The following is a 22,062-nucleotide window of genomic DNA, read 5'->3' as shown; positions in this document are numbered from 1 at the left end:
ATCTTAGAATAGTGCTCTGACTTGTCAGTCATGTCTAGGAATTACATGCTGTGCATAAATATGCATTTTATTGTGTGATGCATCCAAGTAGGTAGTAAAATATGTTGAAATGTATTATTTAATATTTATTATGGTTATTAATCTTTACAGACATTAAATAATTCTGCATTGTATCTAATTAGCTTATATTCTACAGAAGAGAATTAAGCAAACTCAAGGCTTAAATTTGGGGGCAGGGAGGTATGAGCATGGACAGGGCATGTGGTACCTTTTCTATATTCCATTTTGATAAACTATTGCAGTGTTCATAAGATAATAAATATGCATCAATCTGAGTCATCAGTGATTAATTATTTCAGTAAGCTATCTCCTTTTCTGTCATCAATGGGGTAAACACAAGAGGGAAAAATACAAATGGTGCATTTTACAGTATTTGTCACTCACTTGGTATGTTCCTTTAAATGAAATTCCAGTATTGTATGCAGGGTAGAAATATTTCTTTGATGATTTGTTAATAATACTTTCCTTTTTCCCAGCTGGATTCTGTCCTGCAGTAATATTAACAGCTGCAAGATATTTCAGTACAGAGTGTATTGAAGAATAAAAACAGAGACAGTATCGGAAAAGTTTCAGAATAAAGGCTCATGATGGGATCATTGCAACTTATTCTTACTGTGTTGTCAAATCAATATTATTTCCTCTTTTTCTCTTAAAATGACTGTCTTTTTTGAATTCACAGCTTGTGTTTAGTCTCTGCATGCATACATTTAAATCTTAGGCCATTAGCTTGAGTGTATAGTGTTCAAGCTGCTTGTATCAACTATGACTTCTGAATATATTTAGGAAGACTTAAAATTCGACATGGTAATTTAATAGGCAAAAGAATGAAAATTAGTCATGAAGGTCAGATAAACATTTTAAAACCAAAACTGCAGTTGCTGAGTCTTAGCATGTTGTAAGGGCAAAAAATACATTTTGTGTGGTGGCTGTGGAATTTGCTTTCTTTTTTAGCAGATTTGTTTCAACAGGAAAATAGTGTAGCAGTATGCAAAGCAACTGTCCTGTTGTAGTCATTCTGCTTACTGAGACTGAAGACTTTTTGTTTCCTTTCAGATGCAGTTTCCACATCTGCTTACTCATCACCAGCCAAAAGTTTGGGAGACCCTGGAATAACTCCACTGTCTCCGTCACATATTGTGGTAAGAAATGCATTCTTAACATATACTGTATGTTGACATTATTTTCTCCTGCCTGTTTAGTGGAACATAATTTTTAAAAAAAGTTTTAATTTCCTCCCATAACAATCCCTTTCATGCTCTCCAGAGTCTTTAAGTTAAATTTTGGTCACACTGGGGCTGGCGGCAGAGATCTCATTCATTTCATTGGGATCCTGGTTTTGCTTTTTTTTATTTGTCTACTTGCTGAGCTCATAGATTTGCTCTGCATATTTTTATATCAAATACAGGGGCTTCTTGATCCTCCGGGTTCCCAAGTTCTGTCCCTGTCTTTATCAGTGATTTGTTTAGGCAGCCCCTGAAAGGTGTCATTCTGTTCAGAAAAAAAAAAGATCTATGGTACTCAACAGTAAAATACAAATTTTACTGTTCTCTCCCAACAGAGACTCAAAATAGAACTGCTTTAGTTTCTTAAGGAAAATAGCCACTTCTGTAAGCTTTTAAAAGCAAGCAAATGTCCCATAAATGTAGTATGTTTTAATCCCTTGTACATCATGCTCATTTTGTTGGTAAACTCCCATTAAAACTAAGTCCCATCTGTTTTTAAGATCATCTGCATCATGTGTAACACAGTATATGCAGAGTGTATGTCTTGATATTGCAAGGAATCATGTTCAGAACACATTGCTACACTTGTTGGATTTCTTCCTTGGTTTTCTGAATCAAGTTCAGAGTTGTGCAACACCCCTCTTCAGGATTTCCAGAGTCCTCTCTCTGGAAAAAATTTTTGCTTTTATTCACTTCTTTCTCTATATACTCCAGAACTTTTATTTCTCTCTATTGATAAATTTATGTCCTCTTTCGGTTAGATTTGCTCTGTAAACTCTTTGAGGAAGACATAAATAACCTATTGCCCTAGTTGAAAAGCTTTTTTATTAGGAGAATCCAAGCAAGTCCTTCATTACTTGAGACCAAATTATATTACTCTCATTTCTCCATTTTAAGTAGCAGGCCTATGGGATGATCTTGGGAAATGTAAGGGTACAGCAGAAAGGTCCTGGAAGTAGCAGGCATGGAGGGAACAGAGATATGCGAGGAAGATGGTGGAACACTGCTCATAGAGTGAGGACATTTGACAGTTCCTCTGTAAAAGATAACGATTGCTTCAAAATGTTAATGAGAGTACAAGCTGAGCAGCAGTGGTGGAGGATTCAGCCAAGACCCGTACAGTATTAAGTTGATGAGTCTGCTCCGTGGTGGTTTTGCCAAAACGCGGTGTGTGCAGGCGGGTGTATTGCCTGCCTTCATTACTTACCTGCCTGTAGCGCACAGCCCTTTCACCAGCATTTCCACCTTGTTCTCTGCCAGTCTTGCTCAGCTGTTAGTGCTTTAACCACCGTCAGCATGTGAAGAGTAGTTCCTTGCTGTTTGTTACTTATTCCTCTATTATACAGGATTTATGTTAGGCAACAGCATGCTGGGGAGTGGTACAATTCTCTGTTTATTTATGTCAAGCTTTATTTCATGTCGTTATGATTTGGGCCATAACCGTTCTACCTCTTCTAATTAACATTCCCATGTTGCCCTTGATGGTGCTTTTCAGGGGTTGCAGGATTACAGGTAAAAGGCAGGGAGAAGGATCCAAATTCACTATAACCAGCTGAACAGCTTTCCACATTCTAGTACAGACAGGAGTAAATGGATAAAAAGCTTATTGCTTTTATCCACGGGGTAAAAAGCTTATTGCTGTATTGGGGGTTGTTCTGTCTCCACTAGTTTTAAATGGCAGTACCTCATGTTCAAGGTTATGACATAGTTAACTCTTAAAAACACCAAATAAGTCCCAAATATACCACACTGACGAATATAAACATATTCTTCACTTGATCAATTTAAGGAAAAAACCCAAACAAAAAACAAAACACAGGCCCAAAACCAATAACCCAGTGTTCAGCCATAAGTTTTAATGATACAGGATAATAGCTATTCCAAAAAAGTGAATATGAGGAAACTCTTGATTCAGAAGGTAATGCATACAAGGCTCCAGCAAATATGCTGCGTTGTATATGAAATTTCCACTGCCATTGGAATGTGCAGCTATCTGATACCAACTTCGGTCACAAATGCAGCTTAAGGAGGTCCTTATTTTCACTGAAGAGATATGCATGTCTCAGGGAGCAGAAATACTGAAGGGTAAGACAGGTTGCAGTTATTCTAATCAGTGACTCAGTGTCTGTTTTGCTTCTGCTATTTAACAGAAGGACTCTGATGCAGAGGATGCTGTAGAACAGTTATTTCTTGTTGTTGTGGCTATTGATTTTGGCACAACATCCAGTGGCTACGCCTACAGCTTCACCAAGGAGCCAGAATGTATTCATGTAATGAGGTAAGGGCTGCAATGCAGCATTTGGTTTTCGATTGTGATAACATGGGTTGTCTGCAGTAGCTCTAGACATTTTCTACAGGAGTCTAAAGTGTCTAGATTTGTCTAGCATTGCCACAGTCCACACCTTTCTCACAGTTACAGGTTTTTTTCATGTTTTACTGTATTCTAGCTTTAATATAATCAATGTGAATGCATCCTCTCTATTCTTTTCTGAGTTTACAAGATGACGTGAATAAAAGGAGGGATCAGTGAGTATTTAGAACTATTCAGGGAGCAGTACTAATTATTAAATCTGGATGCCCTTATCTCAGAGGTCGAGAGAAACTACACATTTCTTAAGGGTCATGGCATTTCCCAGGAGCTGCCCGTCCCCTGGAATCATGCCTGTGTACAGTTATGTGTACAATGTTTCGTTACTTGCACCCAGAAACTGGTAGTTCATTTGGCTAATACAAGTTTTTTAGCATTAAATTTGAATAAAATCTCCAGTAACAAACCAGTGATACTGGGAAATAAGCAAGCAAAAGGCATGAATTTGAAAATTAAGGTTAGATGTGCAAGCTGTACTGTATCATATGTATGTAAGGAACAAACTTTAGATGCTGTTATGTAGGGTTTTTTAGTTTTTTATTTCATGACTAAATCAACACAATATGAATTTATGCATATAAATCTAATACAATCACAAATGCAAACCCTATTATGGCAGATACCTGAAAGGATTGCCCTACAAACCATTTTTATAGTGTTTTATAGTCTTTTTGAAAAGTTTTTTTTAGAACTAAACCCCTGTACAATTCTTATTAAAGTATCTTTAAAACTACTGTATTGTAAAAAGACCAAGATAATAGCTAATTTCAGATATAAACAAGGTATGTGTAAAAAGCATACCCATAGAAGTTCTTCTGAACAAAGCTGCTGTTGTAGCAGTAGGTGATGTACTTTTTCCAGCACTGTAATACTGAGAACAAAAGGGCAAAAAGACTAACTTGCTGCAGTCCAGTGTGATTTACTGTCATTTTTCTAAGCAAAGATGCTAGCTGAAGGCAGCTCTTAAATCTCAGCAGGCAGTGTTAATTGTGCAGTCAGCGTGCACATTTGGTTTGTATAGAGTTGCAAAGTATTTCAGAGGTCAAATGCAACTGATCTGCAATACCGGCTGAAGGGAGGTAAATTTTGGAGTGGTATTATGCTGTCCAGTTGCAAAGATACCTACCGTTTTCAGTATGGACACGTAAATGCTTCAAGGTATTTTATGCATCTCATCCATCTATTGTTCTCTGAAGGGCATGGGAAGCTGCACGAGGCCAGGAGTCAAAGGACAGGCCATGTTTCTGGCTTAGACAGGTTACAGAGTTGCCGGGTTGGAACCTGTGTTTATCAATTTCTGTTCTCTTTTGACAGCAATTAATTAATCAGATTTCTTAAAGAAGTTTACAAAATTAGGGAAGATATCTCTGAAGCTGTGCCTGAGCAAGCCTAAATCCTGTGTACTGTGTTGTTCCTGTAATCTCTGTGGAGATTTTCCTAGGTGAAATCACTGCTGTTTCTAGGGAAGTCCTTTCAGTGCTTTGGACTCAAAATTTTACCTTAGGACCTGATTTTGCCACAGGGTTCACACTATACTGCAGTGAATTACAGACTAGATTCTCCTTTCAGAGTATCTGGCTTCTTGCTGTAGATCACTGGGACACTGAAGTCTATAGGTGCTGTATGGCCAGCTGAGAGATTCCAAATCTTAATTGATATTTTACTACTTATGGTTCAAAACACTGTATTTTCTTCCTTATGCAATAATGGTACCATGATTGTGATTTCAGACCTGTGTAGATATTATTTAGTAATGTAAAAAGAAATGAAATGTATTAATTTATATATATTTCCAACAGAAGGGAGGATACCTCTTTGAGGGGGAAATGTATTCAGGTTTCCAACAGGTATTTCTAACAATGGAAAACATTTTAATACAAAGAATAGTATTTTTTATTATATATTTTAAATAAATATTGCTGGCAGGGAAGGATTTTGGGAAAGATATAGCTGAAACTGAGTTAGGAAATAATGTATATCATGTTTTTATATATATTTATATATCGATACTCATAAAATCATGAAATTCAGTGGTGTATGTATCAAAATAAAGCTTCAGTAGTTCAGAAGGTATTAAGAAATTCAAACTCTGTATATAATGAGGCTTACATGTAGGATAATTTACAAATATTTCAGCAGAGTAAATGTAATTTCCCGCCTGCACTCGAGAATGTTTACATTAAAATAAAGCATTCCAGTGATGCACGGTCCTCTTTGCTTCCTAAGATTTTTTCCTTGTTAGTGTTGATCCTTTCCAGACATTTAGATTTCTGGCTGCCTTTTAACAAAGCTGCTTTTCTGTAAATAGCTCAATGAAGGTTAAGATGGGTTTATTTGGAAGGTCCTGCTTCAGCAAAGAGTGAACACACAGGGCTTTAGTACCAAGTGTGAATGTAGAGTCAGCAAAGGCATGATTCTAGTGTGATTAGTAGACAGTCATGTTTTTGACTGTGTGTTTATTTGCTGTAATGCCCAGTACTAAAAAAAATGAATTTATAAGCAGAGTTCTTGAAGCATACACTTTGCTTTAAATGTGTAAGTATCCTCCTCACTCATGTCGGTAGTCTAAAGCACATGTTTGGAGTTGGGCGTATGTTTCTAGATGAGTAATGATTGACTTCACTTTGATTGCATAATGTTAGTTACTGTTTTATCAATTCTAGGTAATACTTCCCACTTGTAAACTCTTGCTAGTTCCCAATGACTTCTGTAAAGATAGTTGTGGTTACCTTCAGGCTCTTGTTTCAGAGTAGAAGTGTATGTTATAACGAGTGCTATTTTCTGCTTACCTTGAGGCTGAGTAAATGCATAGGAACAGCCTGGCCATGAGTTCAGCAAGCACTTGAGCAGGCAGGGCAGTGCCAGAGTCATAATGAAAGCCCGTTTGGTGCTGTAGAATGGGTTAACTACAACTCCTTTGGAGGGAATGTGCAAGGCCTTGCAGAGTTTTTAAAAACTCCTATTGATTTATATGCACTTATGTGAAGTTATAAATGTTTCAGCTGCTGGTTAAATTGCAACAAACTGAATGTGAGTATTTCACAAATGGAGAAAAATAAATGGGAAAACCACATGTGATTATGAAAAAAATCACAGCCTGTCTTTGGAAGGAGGGAGAATGCGGGCTTTTTTCAGTGTAACTTTACTTCAACCTTCAGGTTTTCCTTTATCCTTCTCTTCCCTTCTTGGCAGCCATGTGCTTGCCTTTCTTTGGTGTACATGCTTGCAGTGGCGTTTGGCTACATTTTGATGATCCCACTGCTTCGTTTCCTTGACTGTTATGCTGCAGCTCTGGATCAAATTCTCATCACTCTGCAAGGATCGCTCTCTTTACTCTGTTAGCCAGACTCCTGTGTGAGGAAGGGCATTTCTCTAACCTTAGCATAACCTTGCGATCCTTTCCACACTAACTTTTCTCTTGTCTCAGTTCCCACTTTTCCTAGATACATTCAGATCATCTGTGGCTATAAACGGGTCTATGCTGCTCTGTTGAGCTACTCCACTTTTTATCAGCCTAGGAACTAGTCTCATGTCTGCATTTGAGCAGAAATCTACCTTGGGTTTTGCTTGAATATTTTTAGTTCTGACTCGGCTTTGAGAAGGTATTGCCCACATGCCAGAGTACTTCTGGCTCGTATTAGTCCATGCTTTTACTAGGCATTTCCATATTTTGGGTTTTTGGTTTGGTTTTTTTTTTTTCCCTGAGAGCATTATTACCATTGTTTTGCCTGCATTGGGACCATGAACAAAAACTGCAAATGAAGGTGCTGAAATCCTAGCCTTACTGACTAGAAGCCTCCACTAAGTGGAGTGAGGCTAGGGCTCCACCTCAGCAGAGTGTCACAGTCAGGATTTACTATGCACGTGCCTTTGCAGCTGCTTCTTTCTAGAAGAGATGTCACACAGGAATACTTTTAAATCTCTGACTGCAAATGGTAGAGTTGGACTTCCCCTTCTGTTTCTTTATTGCTCTTTCGGTGATCGAACTGTAGTACAGGCTGAGAACTTTAGAATGTGCTGAGCAATTACCATGTCTAGTTTCAGTCAGAAACTCATCAGGAAGTAAATAATCCAGTTCTCTAGGTGGCTTTGACAATTTCAGCCCATACCACTGAGCATCAATTTATCCTCATTTAAACTGCACCTTAAGTGTACTTATTCCGGAAAGAAAAAATGCACCTAGCCATAATGAAAAACAAAGTAGTATTGTTATTAGCCATGTCCTATTTATGGAATTTCCCACCAGTGACTCACAATGAATAATTAATGTTTCCAAGCAAAAATGATACCACTCTGTCTCCTCTCTGCTTGCAGCAGGTGTGTGGGATTTAAGTCTGGTGAAATAGGCAGTGTTTTCTGCTCAGGGGCTGTGGGATCCCAACTTCTTCACATTGGAACCGTATGTTCGCTGTGACACCTACTCAAAAGATTTTGACGTTGACCAAGTACATTTCTAGCAGGAGGTTAGAAGAAATGATCTGGAGCAGAGCCCTTGCCAGCTGGTAGTAGCTTGGGGGCTGAGCAGTGGTACTAGGGAGGTTTAGGCAAGTTTTTTCCAAGTGGTTGAAGGTGGAAATCATTCCACTTCTCACGCTGTTTCTGCTTTCAGAGCAGAGGAATTGTCCTCCACACTGAAGTAAATTCACAGATATGTGATTCCCTGCCATTGCTGCTGGTGGTGGTACAAAAAAGGGTGGATTTTGCGCTGTTTGATCTAGTTGAATGGTCTGAAGGGCTCCCAGCACTTTAGAAGATCCTGTTCCTTGTTCCTTTGCCAAGTATTAAGCCCTTAGATTGCAGTTTTCCATGTCAGTTGCCTGCCCTGGTCTGGAGGTCAATTGCTTCAACTGTTTCTGAGAGTGAAATGGAAAAGATTTTTTTTTTTTCCTTTGTAAACTTCCTGTGTCACATAAACAAGTACCACAGAAACAAGGCAACCTTTTTGTGCTTCAGAACAAGGGCTTTGGCAGTAGTATATTAAGTGTGTTTTGCTATCTTTAGAAGAAAGCAATCAACATGTGGTTTAATAATGAATGAATGCAGTTGCCCGTGTGATCTTAACTTGGCTCCTCTCTGAGTGGTGTTATGGTTATGTTTGATAGCATAAACAGATCTTTCCACCAATGCCTTCTTAAGAAAATGTTTTCTGGTGATTGTTTCCTGTGCTGAAAGTATTTCTATGTAGAGTGAGGTTTAACAGTCATGCCCAGGTTTCTTGTTCTTCCATTCTACTTTTTATGTGATTGAAAAGTGAGAAGACAGGAATGCTCACAGCTGGCTCTGTGGTACAACTGTGTACTGTCTGACCGTGATTTCTACTGTCTGACAATTTTCTACTTTCGTCTCACTGTGCCCTGCACACCCCCCCACACCCCCCCCACACCCCCAATTTCTGCTTCTGGATGTTCTCATATTTGATGTTCTTACTGATTTCCTTATCCATTCCGTGCAACAAGCTTTGTTTTGCTTTCATCTTAACACTTTTGTGCTTCTTGTGTCTTCCTGAAGATAACTTCACAGTCTTGATAAGGTAGGATAGCTTTATTCACTGCTTTAGTGGATGGTAGTGAGGGGAATGTTTTGGTGCCTGTAACGTATTTGGGGATTGGGGGAGTCTACTTCGTTTTTGAGAGACTAAGATTTTTACAGCATTTTGGTCATTTCAAACACAAAATCCATCAACTTCAGGTGAGCAGAGAGTGGAATGCAGAGAGTTCAACAGCTGCAGACATGTCTTCAGAGTTTCAGGTGAAGACACAGGCACATGATCAGATGTTGGTTGAACTGGCTTGTCTTGCTTCATAGAGCGTTCTGTGACAAAAAGAGGGATTTAATCAACTTCTCCAGAGTGGTGTTCAGATTACTTAAACAGATCCCTAAATCCAAATGGGGGAAATATCCTGTACAAATAAGCATTCATGGAGTTGGACTGACGATTGGATAGGCCACGCAATTTGAAGATTTGGTTTTTCATGAATAGTGTTCTTGGATAATTACTTGATTTTTTTCCTGCACAATATTTATTACATACATACACTTAGTTTGCAAATTCAAGTGCAAAACTGTTTCCTTGCTAATTGTGTATGGCTTCAGGGAACCTGTATTCTTACCAAAGACAGAGTATGATTATGTCCTTAAAAATTATACCACTAACTGCAAAATATATTGAGTTATCTGAAATGAAAATTACAGTCCTCTTTTCTTTGATGTGAAAAAAACCACTTGATTTTGGTATTATAAGGATTGAAATTAGTATCTTTGGAGGGGAAAGCAGTCTGTGCAATCTGCCACCACTTTGTTTTTCTCACGATATGCTATTTTTTTCTGCTGCTCTAAACATTAGTATCACTTACTGAAACTGTTTCACTTGTTGGATAGACGGTGGGAAGGTGGAGATCCAGGCGTATCCAACCAGAAGACACCAACCACTATCCTCCTAACACCAGAGAGAAAGTTTCATAGCTTTGGGTATGCAGCAAGAGATTTCTACCATGACTTGGATCCCACCGAATCAAAGCACTGGTTGTATTTTGAAAAGTTTAAGATGAAGCTACATACCACTGGTGTAAGTATTAACCAATTTACCTGGATAATTGTGCATTTGCTACTCGAATTATCTTCCTGTGGACAGTACTACGTTTTTGCCTGAGGATTGTCAAATAGATATGAGGCAGCTTTATTTCTAAGTTTAAAGAGTAAATAAAATGAAATGAACTCTTCAGTTAACACTGTGATTTGGTTTGCCTCTCACTGCATTTGGCAAGTGTATTTTGTCAGCCTTCTTTCTAGATCTAAGTTCATTATCTGCTTTGCTGTTGTCATTTAACCCCAGCCAGCAACTAAGCCCCATGCTGCTCGCTGACTAACCCTGGTGGGATGGGGGAGAGAATCAGAAGAATAAAAGTGAGAAGACACATGGGTTGAGATGCAGTTTAATAGGTAAAGCAAAAGCCACGCATGCAAGCATAGCAAAGCAAACCAAGGAATTAATTCACTGCTTCCCATCAGCAGGCAGGTGTTCAGCCATCCCCAGGGAGGCAGGGCTTCATCACAGGTAATGGTTACTTGGGAAGACAAACGCCATCACTCCGAACGTTCCCCCCTTCCTTCTCCTTCCCCCTAGTTTATATGCTGAGCATGATGTCATATGGTATGGAATATCCCTTCGGTCAGTCAGGATCAGCTGTCCCAGCTGTGCCCCCTCCCAACGTTCTTGTGCCCTCCAGCCTACTCGCTGCTGGGGTGAGTACCACAAAAGGCCTTGGCTCTGTGCAAGGGCTGCTCACCGATAACAAAAACATCCCTGAATTATCAACACTGTTTCCAACACAAATCCAAAACACAGCCCTATTCCAGCTACTATGAAGAAAATTAACTCTACCCCAGCCAAAACCATCACATTTGCTTAGATCTTCACGTCCTAATTTTCCTGTTTGAAATTCACAGCTGTCTTGGGAATCTGCATGAGGTTGGTTTGTTCTATAAATCTAGTTAGAAAGCAGAGATGGAATATAAGAGCCATACTGAACTCTAGCACGCAGGAGCAAATTTAGTCAGAGATATTGTCAAAACCGCAAGTGCAAATCATGTTGTTAATTTGACATTGTTCCTACTGATGATATTTTTGTCTTTAATCCTTTCTAGATTTTTGGGACTTGGCCAGTACTTTCTGTATTGAGGTATTTTCTGATTTCATGTGTTGGTGGGAAGCCAGAAATCTATGCTTTTAACTCTGAACTTGGATTAAATCTCTTGTATATGCAGCTTTGTTGCAATTAATTACAGATACTTCTATTGTAATTATTTAATATTTAGTCCATACAGCTTTCTGCCTGAAGTTATCCGTAGACATCGTAGGTGTTTAAAACAGTCTAAAATAAGCAGCAAATGTCATGCTCCAGGAAATTCAAGTGATGAGTTGGATCCTCTTCAGAACAATTTTGTCACTTTTTCCTAACCAGGTGGATAATGAAGAGTTCCCTTTCCTCAAGCAGTGGGAATTAATTTAATGTTTACCTTTTCCTTTTAATAACCTTCAGTTATTTTCTTTCATGTAGAATCTTACTATGGAGACAGACCTGACAGCTGCAAATGGCAAAAAAGTCAAGGCACTTGAGATATTTGCTTACGCTCTGCAATTCTTTAAGGAACAGGCATTAAAGGTAAGGTAATGCTTCCTTATCTAGATTTTCTGATTTATAATGGGTATAAATGTGAGCTTAACACTTCTAACCTTTCCAGGCTTTGACCTCAGTAGTATTTGATGTAAACAAAGCAAGGCAGCTGTAGAAACGCTAGGCAGTCTGTGGACTCTGGAGAGCTCACAATAGCCTGAAGTGATTTACCACCACACAGGGGAAGCTTGATTCACTAACAGTATCGCTGTGATGCAGAGTTCTGAATATCTTCTTACCAGCTTAAATATTTTCTATTGTTTTTTTCATGAAAAAAATGTGGATTTGAAACGGAAATTTAAAAGTGCAGGAGCTGAAGCTCAGGAATTAAATTTGAGACTGGGTCCTGTCCTCATCCCCTACACTGCTGCAGCTGGGACGATGCATTCTTCTGTGTTTACACAAGGTTGTCTCTCATGTTCATGAGTTGGCACTGTGAAATGCAAATAGGATGGGCACCTACCGATGTCACCTGCCCCAATGTAACTTTGTCTTCACTGATGAAGCAAAGCAGAGCTAGATGAGCTGGATTTATTTTGTAATAAAAAGGGTATTAGAAGCTCATTTATAATTTGGCGACTTGCATTTCACTGTAAGTCTGTACAAAGATGCCCTGCTGAGGAGTACAAGCTGGCTAACCTGGTGGAAATAGTGTAATTATGCCAGTGCAATGATCTGTGCAGGCCACTTGATTGCATTGAAAGATTCAGTATATTAGCCTGTGTGGAATTCCGCACCAGTGCAGATCTATAGCCTCCATTCCCCAAACCAACACAGGAACATTTTGGATAAGACTCCTTTATTCTGTTTTACACAGTTAAACTACAGTGTATGTGCCAAAGAGCCACAAGTAGGTTGTGGTATTTCAGCCCTGTGCTGACAATTTGCAGGGGTGAATTTCATGTTGTTATGCTGTGAGATAGAATCATTAAATTATTTAAATTGGAAAAGACCTTAAAAATCATTGAGTCCAACCATTCACCCAGCACTGCCAAGTCTATCACTAAACTGTGTCCAACTGTCACACCTACGTATCTTTCAAGTACCTCCAGGGACAGTGACCCAACCAGCTTCCTGGGCAGCCTGGTCCAATGCCTGACAACCCATTCGGTGAAGAAATTTTTCCTAATATCCAATCTAAACCTCCTCTAGTACAACCTGAGGCCGTTTCCTCTTGTGTTGCTTGTTGTCTGGGAGAAGAGACCAACCCCCACCTGCCTGCAGCCTCCTGTCGGAGCTGTGGAGAGCAATAAGGTCCCCCTGAGCCTCCTTTTCTCCAGGTTAAATGCCCCCAGTTCCCTCAGCCGCTCCTCACCAGCCTTGTGCTCCAGCCCCTTCCCCAGCCCCGCTGCCCGGCTCTGGACACGCTGCAGCCCCTCCATGTCCCTCTTGTCGTGCGGGGCCCAGAACTGAGCCCAGGGTTCGAGGGGCGGCCCCACCAGTGCCGAGTACAGGGGGACGGTCACTGTCCTGGTCCTGCTGGCCACACTATTTCAGATACAAGCCAGGGTGCTGTTGGCCCCCTTGCCCCCCTGGGCACCCTGCTGGCTCCTGCCCAGCCGGCCGTCAGCCAGCCCCCCCAGGCCCTTTCCCCCCAGGCAGCTCCCAGCCCCCTGCCCCAGCCCGCAGCGCTGCCTGGGGCTGGTGTGACCCACGGGCAGGGCCCGGCACTGAGCCTGGTTGAACCTCATGCAGGTGGCCCCGGCACATCGGCCCGGCCTGCCCAGACCCCCCTGCAGAGCCCCCTGCCTCCCGGCAGGCCAGCACTGACCCAGCTTGGAGTTGTCTATGTTATTTGGTTGCCCTGATCCTGAATGCATGTTTATGGAGAAAATCTAACAAGCATTAGGGAGAACCAATAAGTGAGACAGACATCTGTAAGGGGTTTAATTTGTAAATTCATACTGTGTTCTGGTGGACTACCACCATTTATCTTGCCATTTTTTTTTTCTCCTTCTGTGGCTGGTGTTAGTAGGGAAAATACAATTTATTTTCCATTTGAAATGTTGCAATGCTCATTTATTGTAATGCTCTTCTTGGGTCACAAGATTGTTTTTTGTATTCTTTTGTGAAATACTTGTCTCCAGTGAACAGTTTTAGAGATTTAAAATCTCATGTAAACAGTCAAATGCGAGCTAAGTGCCATTGGGTTCAAATGCACCACTGTATTGTCAACGTAAGCATAATAGTTGCTGGGTCAAATCAGAATATTCATCCAAGCAAGCATTGTTTAAAATAGCCTTGTTGTTAAAAACTAACCTCTTTTGAATGGGGTTAATTTAATCTCTGTGAGACCTCAGTCTATTTTTTATGGCTACAGAGAAATAACGCTACCATTACAAGTCCAATTTCTCATCTTGTCAAAGACTTTTTTAACTAGATTTTGGGGCTGATTGTGGAGTCACAGACTTGAACCTGTGCATAGTTTGGGGAAATTCGTGGTGAATATGAATCCTGTATATTTGCTGTGTTGCCTGTTCAGGGCTACATCCTTTCTTGATGTTAATAAATAAATCCTTGTGATTTCTGAGTGTTTCCTGAATTTAATTAGACAAGCACTGTAAACAAACTATTACTTTGGACTATAATCTATCCATTCCTAGTGCCCTACGTGCAGTATAAAGGTACTACTTTTCTAGCATGGATATTTTGAACGGCGGCATAGCTAAACAAACACCACACCTTGGCACAGCACATGCAGGAACATTTTTTTACATTCTAAAGGCCTGTTGTTCACCTTTCTGAACCTTTGCCTGTTTGGATGGAGATTTAGATAGGACATATGGTAATGACATTTTACTTGGAACCTTTCCCAAAACATGTCAGTATATCACCTAATTTGCAAATGCAGTACAGACTTTCCTCTTTTTAAGGGGGGGAAAAAAAGGACAATAAAAGAACTAAACTGGTCTTGAATGTTTGCTTAAAGCAAAATTTTCAAGGAGCAATTGGTCATTTTTTTGGAAAGGGTTTCACTTTCCCTTGTTAACTCAGTTGTAAAAATTTGATTTAAAGTAAATGGTGTATAAAGAAGTCATTGAAAAATCCAGAGTGTAAAACATAATATTCATCAGTGATACCTCAAATATTTTTCTGTGTATTAATCAAGATGCAAGTGTGAATTCTTCAAGCTAACAGCAAGACTAAGAACGTACATAAACGTTCTGTAATATTCAGTGGTGCATGAGGTGTTTTTGGAAAAACTAACTTTTCTACTTCATGTTCACCAGTAAACTTTTCTATAGGCCTCCTTGAGAAAGCATCAACCCTAATCCCAGTTTTTGGCATAGTAAAGCATTGTTGACAGGTTGGCAATAGTTCTGATTTGTAGCGTAGATGTAACAGGAAAAAAATGGGAAAGTTACTGTTATTAGAGCCAGCAGAAAATAATGCTTTCTTCTAAAGTTGACGCCCATCATTTTGGATTCACCTCTTTTTCCTTTTATTTAGGAGCTCAGTGACCAAGGAGGCTCGGACTTTGAAAACACGGAAGTAAGATGGGTCATTACAGTGCCTGCTATTTGGAAGCAGCCTGCAAAACAGTTTATGAGACAAGCTGCCTACAAGGTAAGATTGCAGGCTGAATGTAAAAATGCCCCTTTAAAGCTCTAGCTGATAGGCTAAATGATAAAATGTATTTGGGACAGTTAGCTCTAGTATAAACTGTATAGAAATGGGCTAGAAAAAGAGTCAGACTAGAAACACTGAAAGAGGAGTTAGCTCTACCAAGCAGTAGCTTTAAGTCATACATACTCACTTCTTAAATACCTTTTTCTTTCTGTTCGCTTTTATATATTGGTGTCCCTCACTGCAGACTGTGATGGTTTAGTCATCTTGTATGCTGTATTCCTGCTGAATTCAGTGCACATGGAACAGATGCAGTTTTGAGACCCAAGGGAAAGCTGATTTTAAAATACTGGACGCAGGTTTTGGTTTTTTTTTTTTATTTTCTTTAGGTCATCACAGACTTTTAAAGCAAAAAAAAAAAAATAAAAGGAAGAGAAAGGAAAGCAAAGAGCCTCCTCGGTGGGACTTTTTTTCCAGTTCCCATTTTCCCACAGTAGGAATGAAAGGACTGTGAACTGGATAATCTGGATATAAAATTAAATTTAAATGTTATTTTCACCAGTACAGGGTTTATCTGCATTTAACTCTTTCCCCTGAAACTCCCCCAAGTATGTGCTCTTTCGTTATGACTGCCACAGTTCGTGTCTTTAATACATGAGATGTACACATTCTTCTTTTCATCAGGATTTCCATCTTCCGTTGTTTGTTTTTTTTTTTTAATTTTATTTTATTTTTGGTCAGACTCTTGCGTAACCCATTGGCAGCAGCTATGCGAGGCAATTTGTAAAATATCTAGTAGTTCATTAGTAATTCTCAGAGTGCTCCTGGGAAGCACCCAGTTTTTTCTAACACTGTTTTTAACTATCTCTAATGTTGAGCAACATTTTTCTTAACAGTCTTTGTTTGGGATTGCTAATGCTAGTGCCAGAAGCAAAACACTCTTAAAGTTCTGATGGAAGGACACTGTTGTAGGTAAATCTGAAACACTAGAGACCCATTTGTTATCTTTGTATTATTGTTGTCTGCCTGCTGTCTGTGTGCATGTGTGCTCGTGAACTGGGAGCTGTGTAAGGAGCAGGGCAGGGAAAGGTAGATCTCTTGGCATTTCTCACTTGTGGCGCAATGGAATGTTGTTAATTAGTGTCTGTGTCTGTGGTTGTGTCTGTGGTTGTGTACTTTTATCAGCAAGCTTGATAAACAGCAAGGACTGACAAGGCTTTTAACTCGGGGTGTGTGATCAATTACTGGAAAACAAGAGTTTATGGAAATAATTGATGTTTACTGGACACATGGTTGATTTTTTTTTAAATAATGGGGATGAAGAAAGAAGTGCAGAAAACTGAGAATTCAGCACTGCCATTCAGTCTTTCAGATTCCTATTGCTGGATCCAAAATGTTCCTCAAACCGGTGTGTACAGATGGATCAGAAGTTGCAGCTCTTGGTGCTAGCTATTGGAACATGCAAGCATCTTGAAAAGCAGAGCTTGTTGTAAGAGTAATCGGGGCACTGAGTAGAGAAACGTGTGAAAAGGCAGTTTTGTTAAGGGAAAGACACTGAAGTACAACCACTAGTCAAGGTGAGAGTTAACTAGTGGGAAATGTTAATGAGCTGTGGAAATCTGCTTGAGTAATCTGTGGCAAGTGACATATCTCTAAGAGAACAGAAATACTAATGGCTTCAGCCACTGGTTCACAATGTGAAGCGCAGCCTCTCTGGGATGGTTAAGTAGTTGCCTAGGCAAAGCTAAATACTGCACGGAATTAATAGAGACAAGTAAGAAGTGTTGTAGATCTGCTTCTGCACTCAATGTCAATCAGCTTCTGTACAGTCTGCAATCTCAGTGCATCTCTGACATCCCCTCATATCTGTCTTGCTTTAAACAAAACATTGCTAACCTGGAATTCTTAATTTGCCCACGGGCTCCTGTGACAGCCCCTTCCAGCTGCTGCGCTGCTTTCTCATTTCAATGAGTAATCTGGGTGTTCCCTTCAGCCCACAGTTCTTCCTCTCTCTTTCCATCCAGCCTATCGAAATCCTGCTAATTCTGTCTGCATGACAGCTTTTCCTGTCTCTACATACCACTGAGCTTCCATCAAAGCTGTCGCTGGTTTTGCATCTTGGTTACTGCAACATCATTTCCTTGGCTTTGGCAACTGCAATCTGGTCTGTTTTGTATCTCTTCAGAATATTGCTGCTAAAGGGTTTTGTAGCCTCATGTTTGACAGGATAACAACCCTCATTGGGCTTTTTCATCTGTGTCATCTCAGACATAAGCTGCATGTCCTGGAGATGAACATCTGTAATGCTAACTCATTTTCTTCCTTTGAAACCCTCTCTAAAATGCTGTTTTTTTCATGCCTACAAAAACTTGACTGTGATTAACATACTGATACGTGAAAACTGCTTCTTGCTGTTATCCTGCCTGCCCCAGTTGTATTCATGTGTTGTGCTGCTTGTATCCTTAACTCTTGTTATACTTGAGCTGCTACCTCTTTGAAGCAGGTATTTGTTTATTCTCATTTGCCTTGCTTCCTGGGACCTCCTGAAGAACTCGGTTTGGTAGGCTGTAGAAAGCTGCATGTCTTTACAGCTTCACTTTGCTGAATCATAATTGCTTTATTCCTGAATAACAGTTCACAGACACTTCTTGCTGTCCTTCATGCTTAATTTCTATGTGTCCAGGGGTAGTTCTAAAGCTGTGTGACACTTGCTGAGGTCTGGTCACACTTGGAGAGAGCTCTGTGATGAGAGCAGAGCGTTATCTCAGGAGGACGAACTTTGGTTTAAGTTTCCTTTCCCAAAGCATGTCTGCTGGAATGAAGTGTTCATTGTATCTGTGTTCATTACATCCTGAATAATGACTCTGAGGATACATTAGTCAGGTTTGCCATTGTCCCCACCAGTAAAATATAAGGCATCATAAACAGCATTAACTTTTCTTGTTTCTGTGTCCTATTTGTTCCGTTTCAAATTCTTTGCTTTGGTATAGTTCTGTCAGGAGTGCTGTATTTACCAGTATTAGAAGGAATCCCATTCTCGTGAAGAACTTGCATCGTGAGTAATAAATTCAAATTGCTCATATATTTGCTTATTCTGGAGACCTTGGCAGCATGGTCTGGTTGGACAGCGTGTGGAAGGACTCCATCCCACTCGTGTGGTGGGACCTACCCTTATTCTTGCCATAGCAGAAGCAGCCAGATGCAGCTACCTGCAGTGGCTCTGAGGTTTAGACCCCGACATGAACAGATAGCTTAGGTGTGGAGGCAAGCCAGTTCCTGCTCGTGAACGTGGCCTGGCACTTACAGCCTCATCAGAATGACGTGTGAACGTGGATACAAAACCAGGATTCCACCTCTGTGTCATCTGAGGTTCTACTGACACGAGAAAGTGTTTTGTTAGTCTTGTATTACTGATGACCAAAAAAAAAGCAAAAAAAAAAAGCGTGTGGCCACTAATGGAAAGATGAAACTCTGAAAGCGTTCAAGACCATTTGTGTAGAAATGCATTGAATCTGGGTAGGCATGAATACTTGGTTCAGTCTTAACAGCACTTTGGTATCTTAATATATTACTATAAGCAACACTTTTAATCCCTTATCGAAATGAAATTCAGGCGCTGTAGATTGTTTATTAGAGGGAACACAGGATCCAATATTCTTGGCAGAGTGTTTCTTTACAGTAAAGGCATTTTTCCAGCTCATCTTTCAATACACATTCTTTGGGCACAGTAAGCGCAGAGCAGAATCTACAGGCTGGAATTCCTTGAACATGCCAATAGGAATAAGGTTTTAAGGAAGAGTTTGGAGTGTGACAGGAGTATGTGAATGCAGAAGCTATAAAATAAGAAAATAAAACATGGCATACCAAATGTACTCAGGGCAGAGCAAAGGAAAGGGAAGGCTAGTGCATTTTCATAAGCTTGCCCAAAATATTCTGTAGGCTTACAAACATCAGTCAGCTCAACTGCTTAGAGATATTGAGGGCTATTTTATTTTTTATATGAACTGTTGATTTTGAAATGGCGTTCTAGAGCTCTGAAGTAGATCTATTTTTCAATTACAAATAGCAAGTAAAATAATTTGTATGATAAGCTCATATAAATAAACAGAGGCAGTCTAGGTTATAGGATTAAGCATGTGATGCTGGAATTCCAGAAACTTTTTTTAACCAGCTCTTATGCTGAATATCTATAAATGTCTTCACATCATGGAATGTGCACGATGAGAGTTATTTAACACATTGTGTTCCAGGGTTACATTACATTACATTGCTCTGTAGAAACCTTTGGAGAAAAGTAAACAAATTTGGTGAAAGAGTAATGTGACAACACATAAAATTCCTTGCTAATAAAAACATGATGTGAAGTATGTTTGATTTTTAAAAAGATTGCTAGAGACACTTAACCAGATTGATATCTGTGAAGCTGAGCTAAACTTATTCCTTTGTAAGTATTTTTTTTTATACATAAAACACACACAACTGAAATGTATTTGTCTAGGCATAGTGTAGCAGACTTCTGCTCTAAACTACATAAAAAGGCAGCGATGTTCAGCCGTAAGAACACAGGGAAGCTGGTGATTTCTTTGAAACAGTACTTGTTCATGGAGGCAGATGAGGCAGAAGTGTGCTAATGAATCAGCCTTCCTGAGAATTTGTAGCTTCTGGGGTTCTCTTGAGTCCATACTTTCACTTTTGTGATATTAGGATCTTTTTAATCATAAGAATTAAAACATTTATGAAGTGATATGTTAGGGAGGATTCTGCATCTTGTAGCTATATTTAATTAGGAAAGGATAACTAACTGAGGAGTGAAGATTAGAGAGAGGGAACTCAGCACAGTGGGGAACGTGTACTAATTGATCTCGGTTTACACATTTTAATTACCCAGGCAGGTTCACATGAAAGCAGAGGCATTTGACAAAGCCATCTGCTCATCCAGTTCTGTACATTTCTGTTTGTCCACTTCTGCAGCACAAGTTGGCGTATTTGGAGGTTTTCTTTTTATTTTGCTAAGCAAATAAAATAGGAGGTTTTCATAGCATTCTAGGTAAGAATAGGTTGATGGGTCTGTGTGTGTCTTACAAAGCTGTGGGAGTTGTTTCTCAGTATCTTAGAAATTGCCTGAAAGGTCACTGTAACACACAGAAATAGCCAAAAATTAGAATCTTCCCTCTGCCTGGTGGAAAGACTGTGCTAGATGGGGTTTTCCAGCCAAAAGAAGAAAACAATAGTTGGAAAGGCTTTGAACTGCAGTCAGGAGCAGTGGAGGGAGTGATAGAGGTCCACAAACAAATTTAAAGCAGTGTGGACAAGAACTAAAACTAGTACATAGGATTGTTTGTAATAAGTTCATAGAAAGGACGATGAAGGAGGATAATAGATCAGCCTAAAAGACATCTTAGATGCCAGTATTCAATTACAAAGAGGAAAGAAATACAAGCTGAAAGTGGAACTACAGTGAAAAATATTAAGGCAAAATCAGAAGGCCCAAGGTACAAAATAAGATGCAACCAATAGAAAATAGCAACCATATAGTTTTCTCAGCAAAACTACTCTCAGTCAGGGCCACTTGTGTCTCTTTAATAAAGTCAGCCTGAGCCACAAGGACCTATAATGAGCATATTTTGAAACAAAGGGGAGAAACCTGAGACACTTAAATAGGTTACTTAAATAGGAAGAGAGTCAGGCTTTGCTGTTGCGGTAACTGGTGTATGCCCATGGTACAAAAAGCATTTCTAGAATAATATAACATGAAAAATTGAAAAGCTTATGAGAATTTAATGGCTTCATTTTTCTAATGCACACTACTCATAAAACTTGCAACTAATGTCTTCCTGCACCTTGGGGGATATAATGTAATGCAGCAAAAAATTCTTAGTAATGCCACTTGGAGCTAAGCTTTCATTTACTTCACAAATGTGATCTGTGGCAACAGTCACTTGGGAGTGAGCTGCAGCAGCATCATGCTAGTGGAAATATGGACTCAATGCAACTGTGGTCCAATTTGCCATCAACCTGTCAAGAAGCACATCCTCTCCCTTAGCACGTTATTGTTTAGCAATATGTGAGTTAGCTAGCTTTAGTAATGCTAATTTGGATTTATTTGTGGTCCCAATACCCATGAAAATTTTGGAGGAATGAAAGGGCAGGGACACAACAAAACAAGCAATTTGGAGCTTTTTGTAGCGTGCTGTGCAAAGAAAAAGTTGGTGATTTCAGAGTCTTCTGGTTGTTCCTTGCCTTGTAAGGTTTCCAAGATTCTTCCCCTTAGAAAACTATGTCTACATATCTGGGATTACTTCTAAGACCAGAATGTGATAGACTAGATGTGATGTCCTAAGTAAGGTCTGCTGCAATTATTGGTATTATTTTCTGTCTCACAAATGCAAGCAATCGTTGTCTCTCTCACAATGGCTCAGCCTTGTGCCTTGTCTGTGTGTTGCAAGAAATTATCTTTCTTTCTTATCATTGGTTCACAGAAGCTTTTTGAGGAATAGACACAGGTAAACTGCAGAACCTTTTCTGTGCATTGTAAACAAAAGTGGTTTTAATGCTGCTTCATGATTGGTAGCCACTGGTTGTAATTCAGATATTTCCTTCCTTATGTTCCACTTCCTCAAGGCCTGCTCATCAGCAAATGCTACAATACTAATTTCCAGTCCATTCTGCT

At 39.7% G+C, this 22,062-nt stretch overlaps 1 protein-coding gene across 2 annotated transcripts in view; it reads left to right on the top strand.

Annotated features, from left to right (window-relative positions):
• The window catches only part of HSPA12A (heat shock protein family A (Hsp70) member 12A), a 93,082-nt gene that overhangs the window by 44,940 nt on the left and 26,080 nt on the right, over nucleotides 1–22,062 (top strand). For both annotated transcript variants that reach the window (XM_037400190.1, XM_037400191.1), the window contains 5 exons: nucleotides 1,114–1,199; nucleotides 3,434–3,561; nucleotides 10,030–10,216; nucleotides 11,709–11,813; nucleotides 15,276–15,392. In XM_037400190.1, coding sequence (XP_037256087.1) covers nucleotides 1,114–1,199; nucleotides 3,434–3,561; nucleotides 10,030–10,216; nucleotides 11,709–11,813; nucleotides 15,276–15,392 — 623 coding nt within the window. The remainder of the gene's footprint in view (nucleotides 1–1,113; nucleotides 1,200–3,433; nucleotides 3,562–10,029; nucleotides 10,217–11,708; nucleotides 11,814–15,275; nucleotides 15,393–22,062) is intronic.

The sequence above is a fragment of the Falco rusticolus genome, chromosome 9 (assembly GCF_015220075.1).
Source record: "Falco rusticolus isolate bFalRus1 chromosome 9, bFalRus1.pri, whole genome shotgun sequence".
Classification (NCBI taxonomy): domain Eukaryota; kingdom Metazoa; phylum Chordata; class Aves; order Falconiformes; family Falconidae; genus Falco; species Falco rusticolus.
The sequence above is the reverse complement of the archived record's forward strand: the minus strand, read 5'-3'. Positions and strand labels throughout refer to the sequence as shown.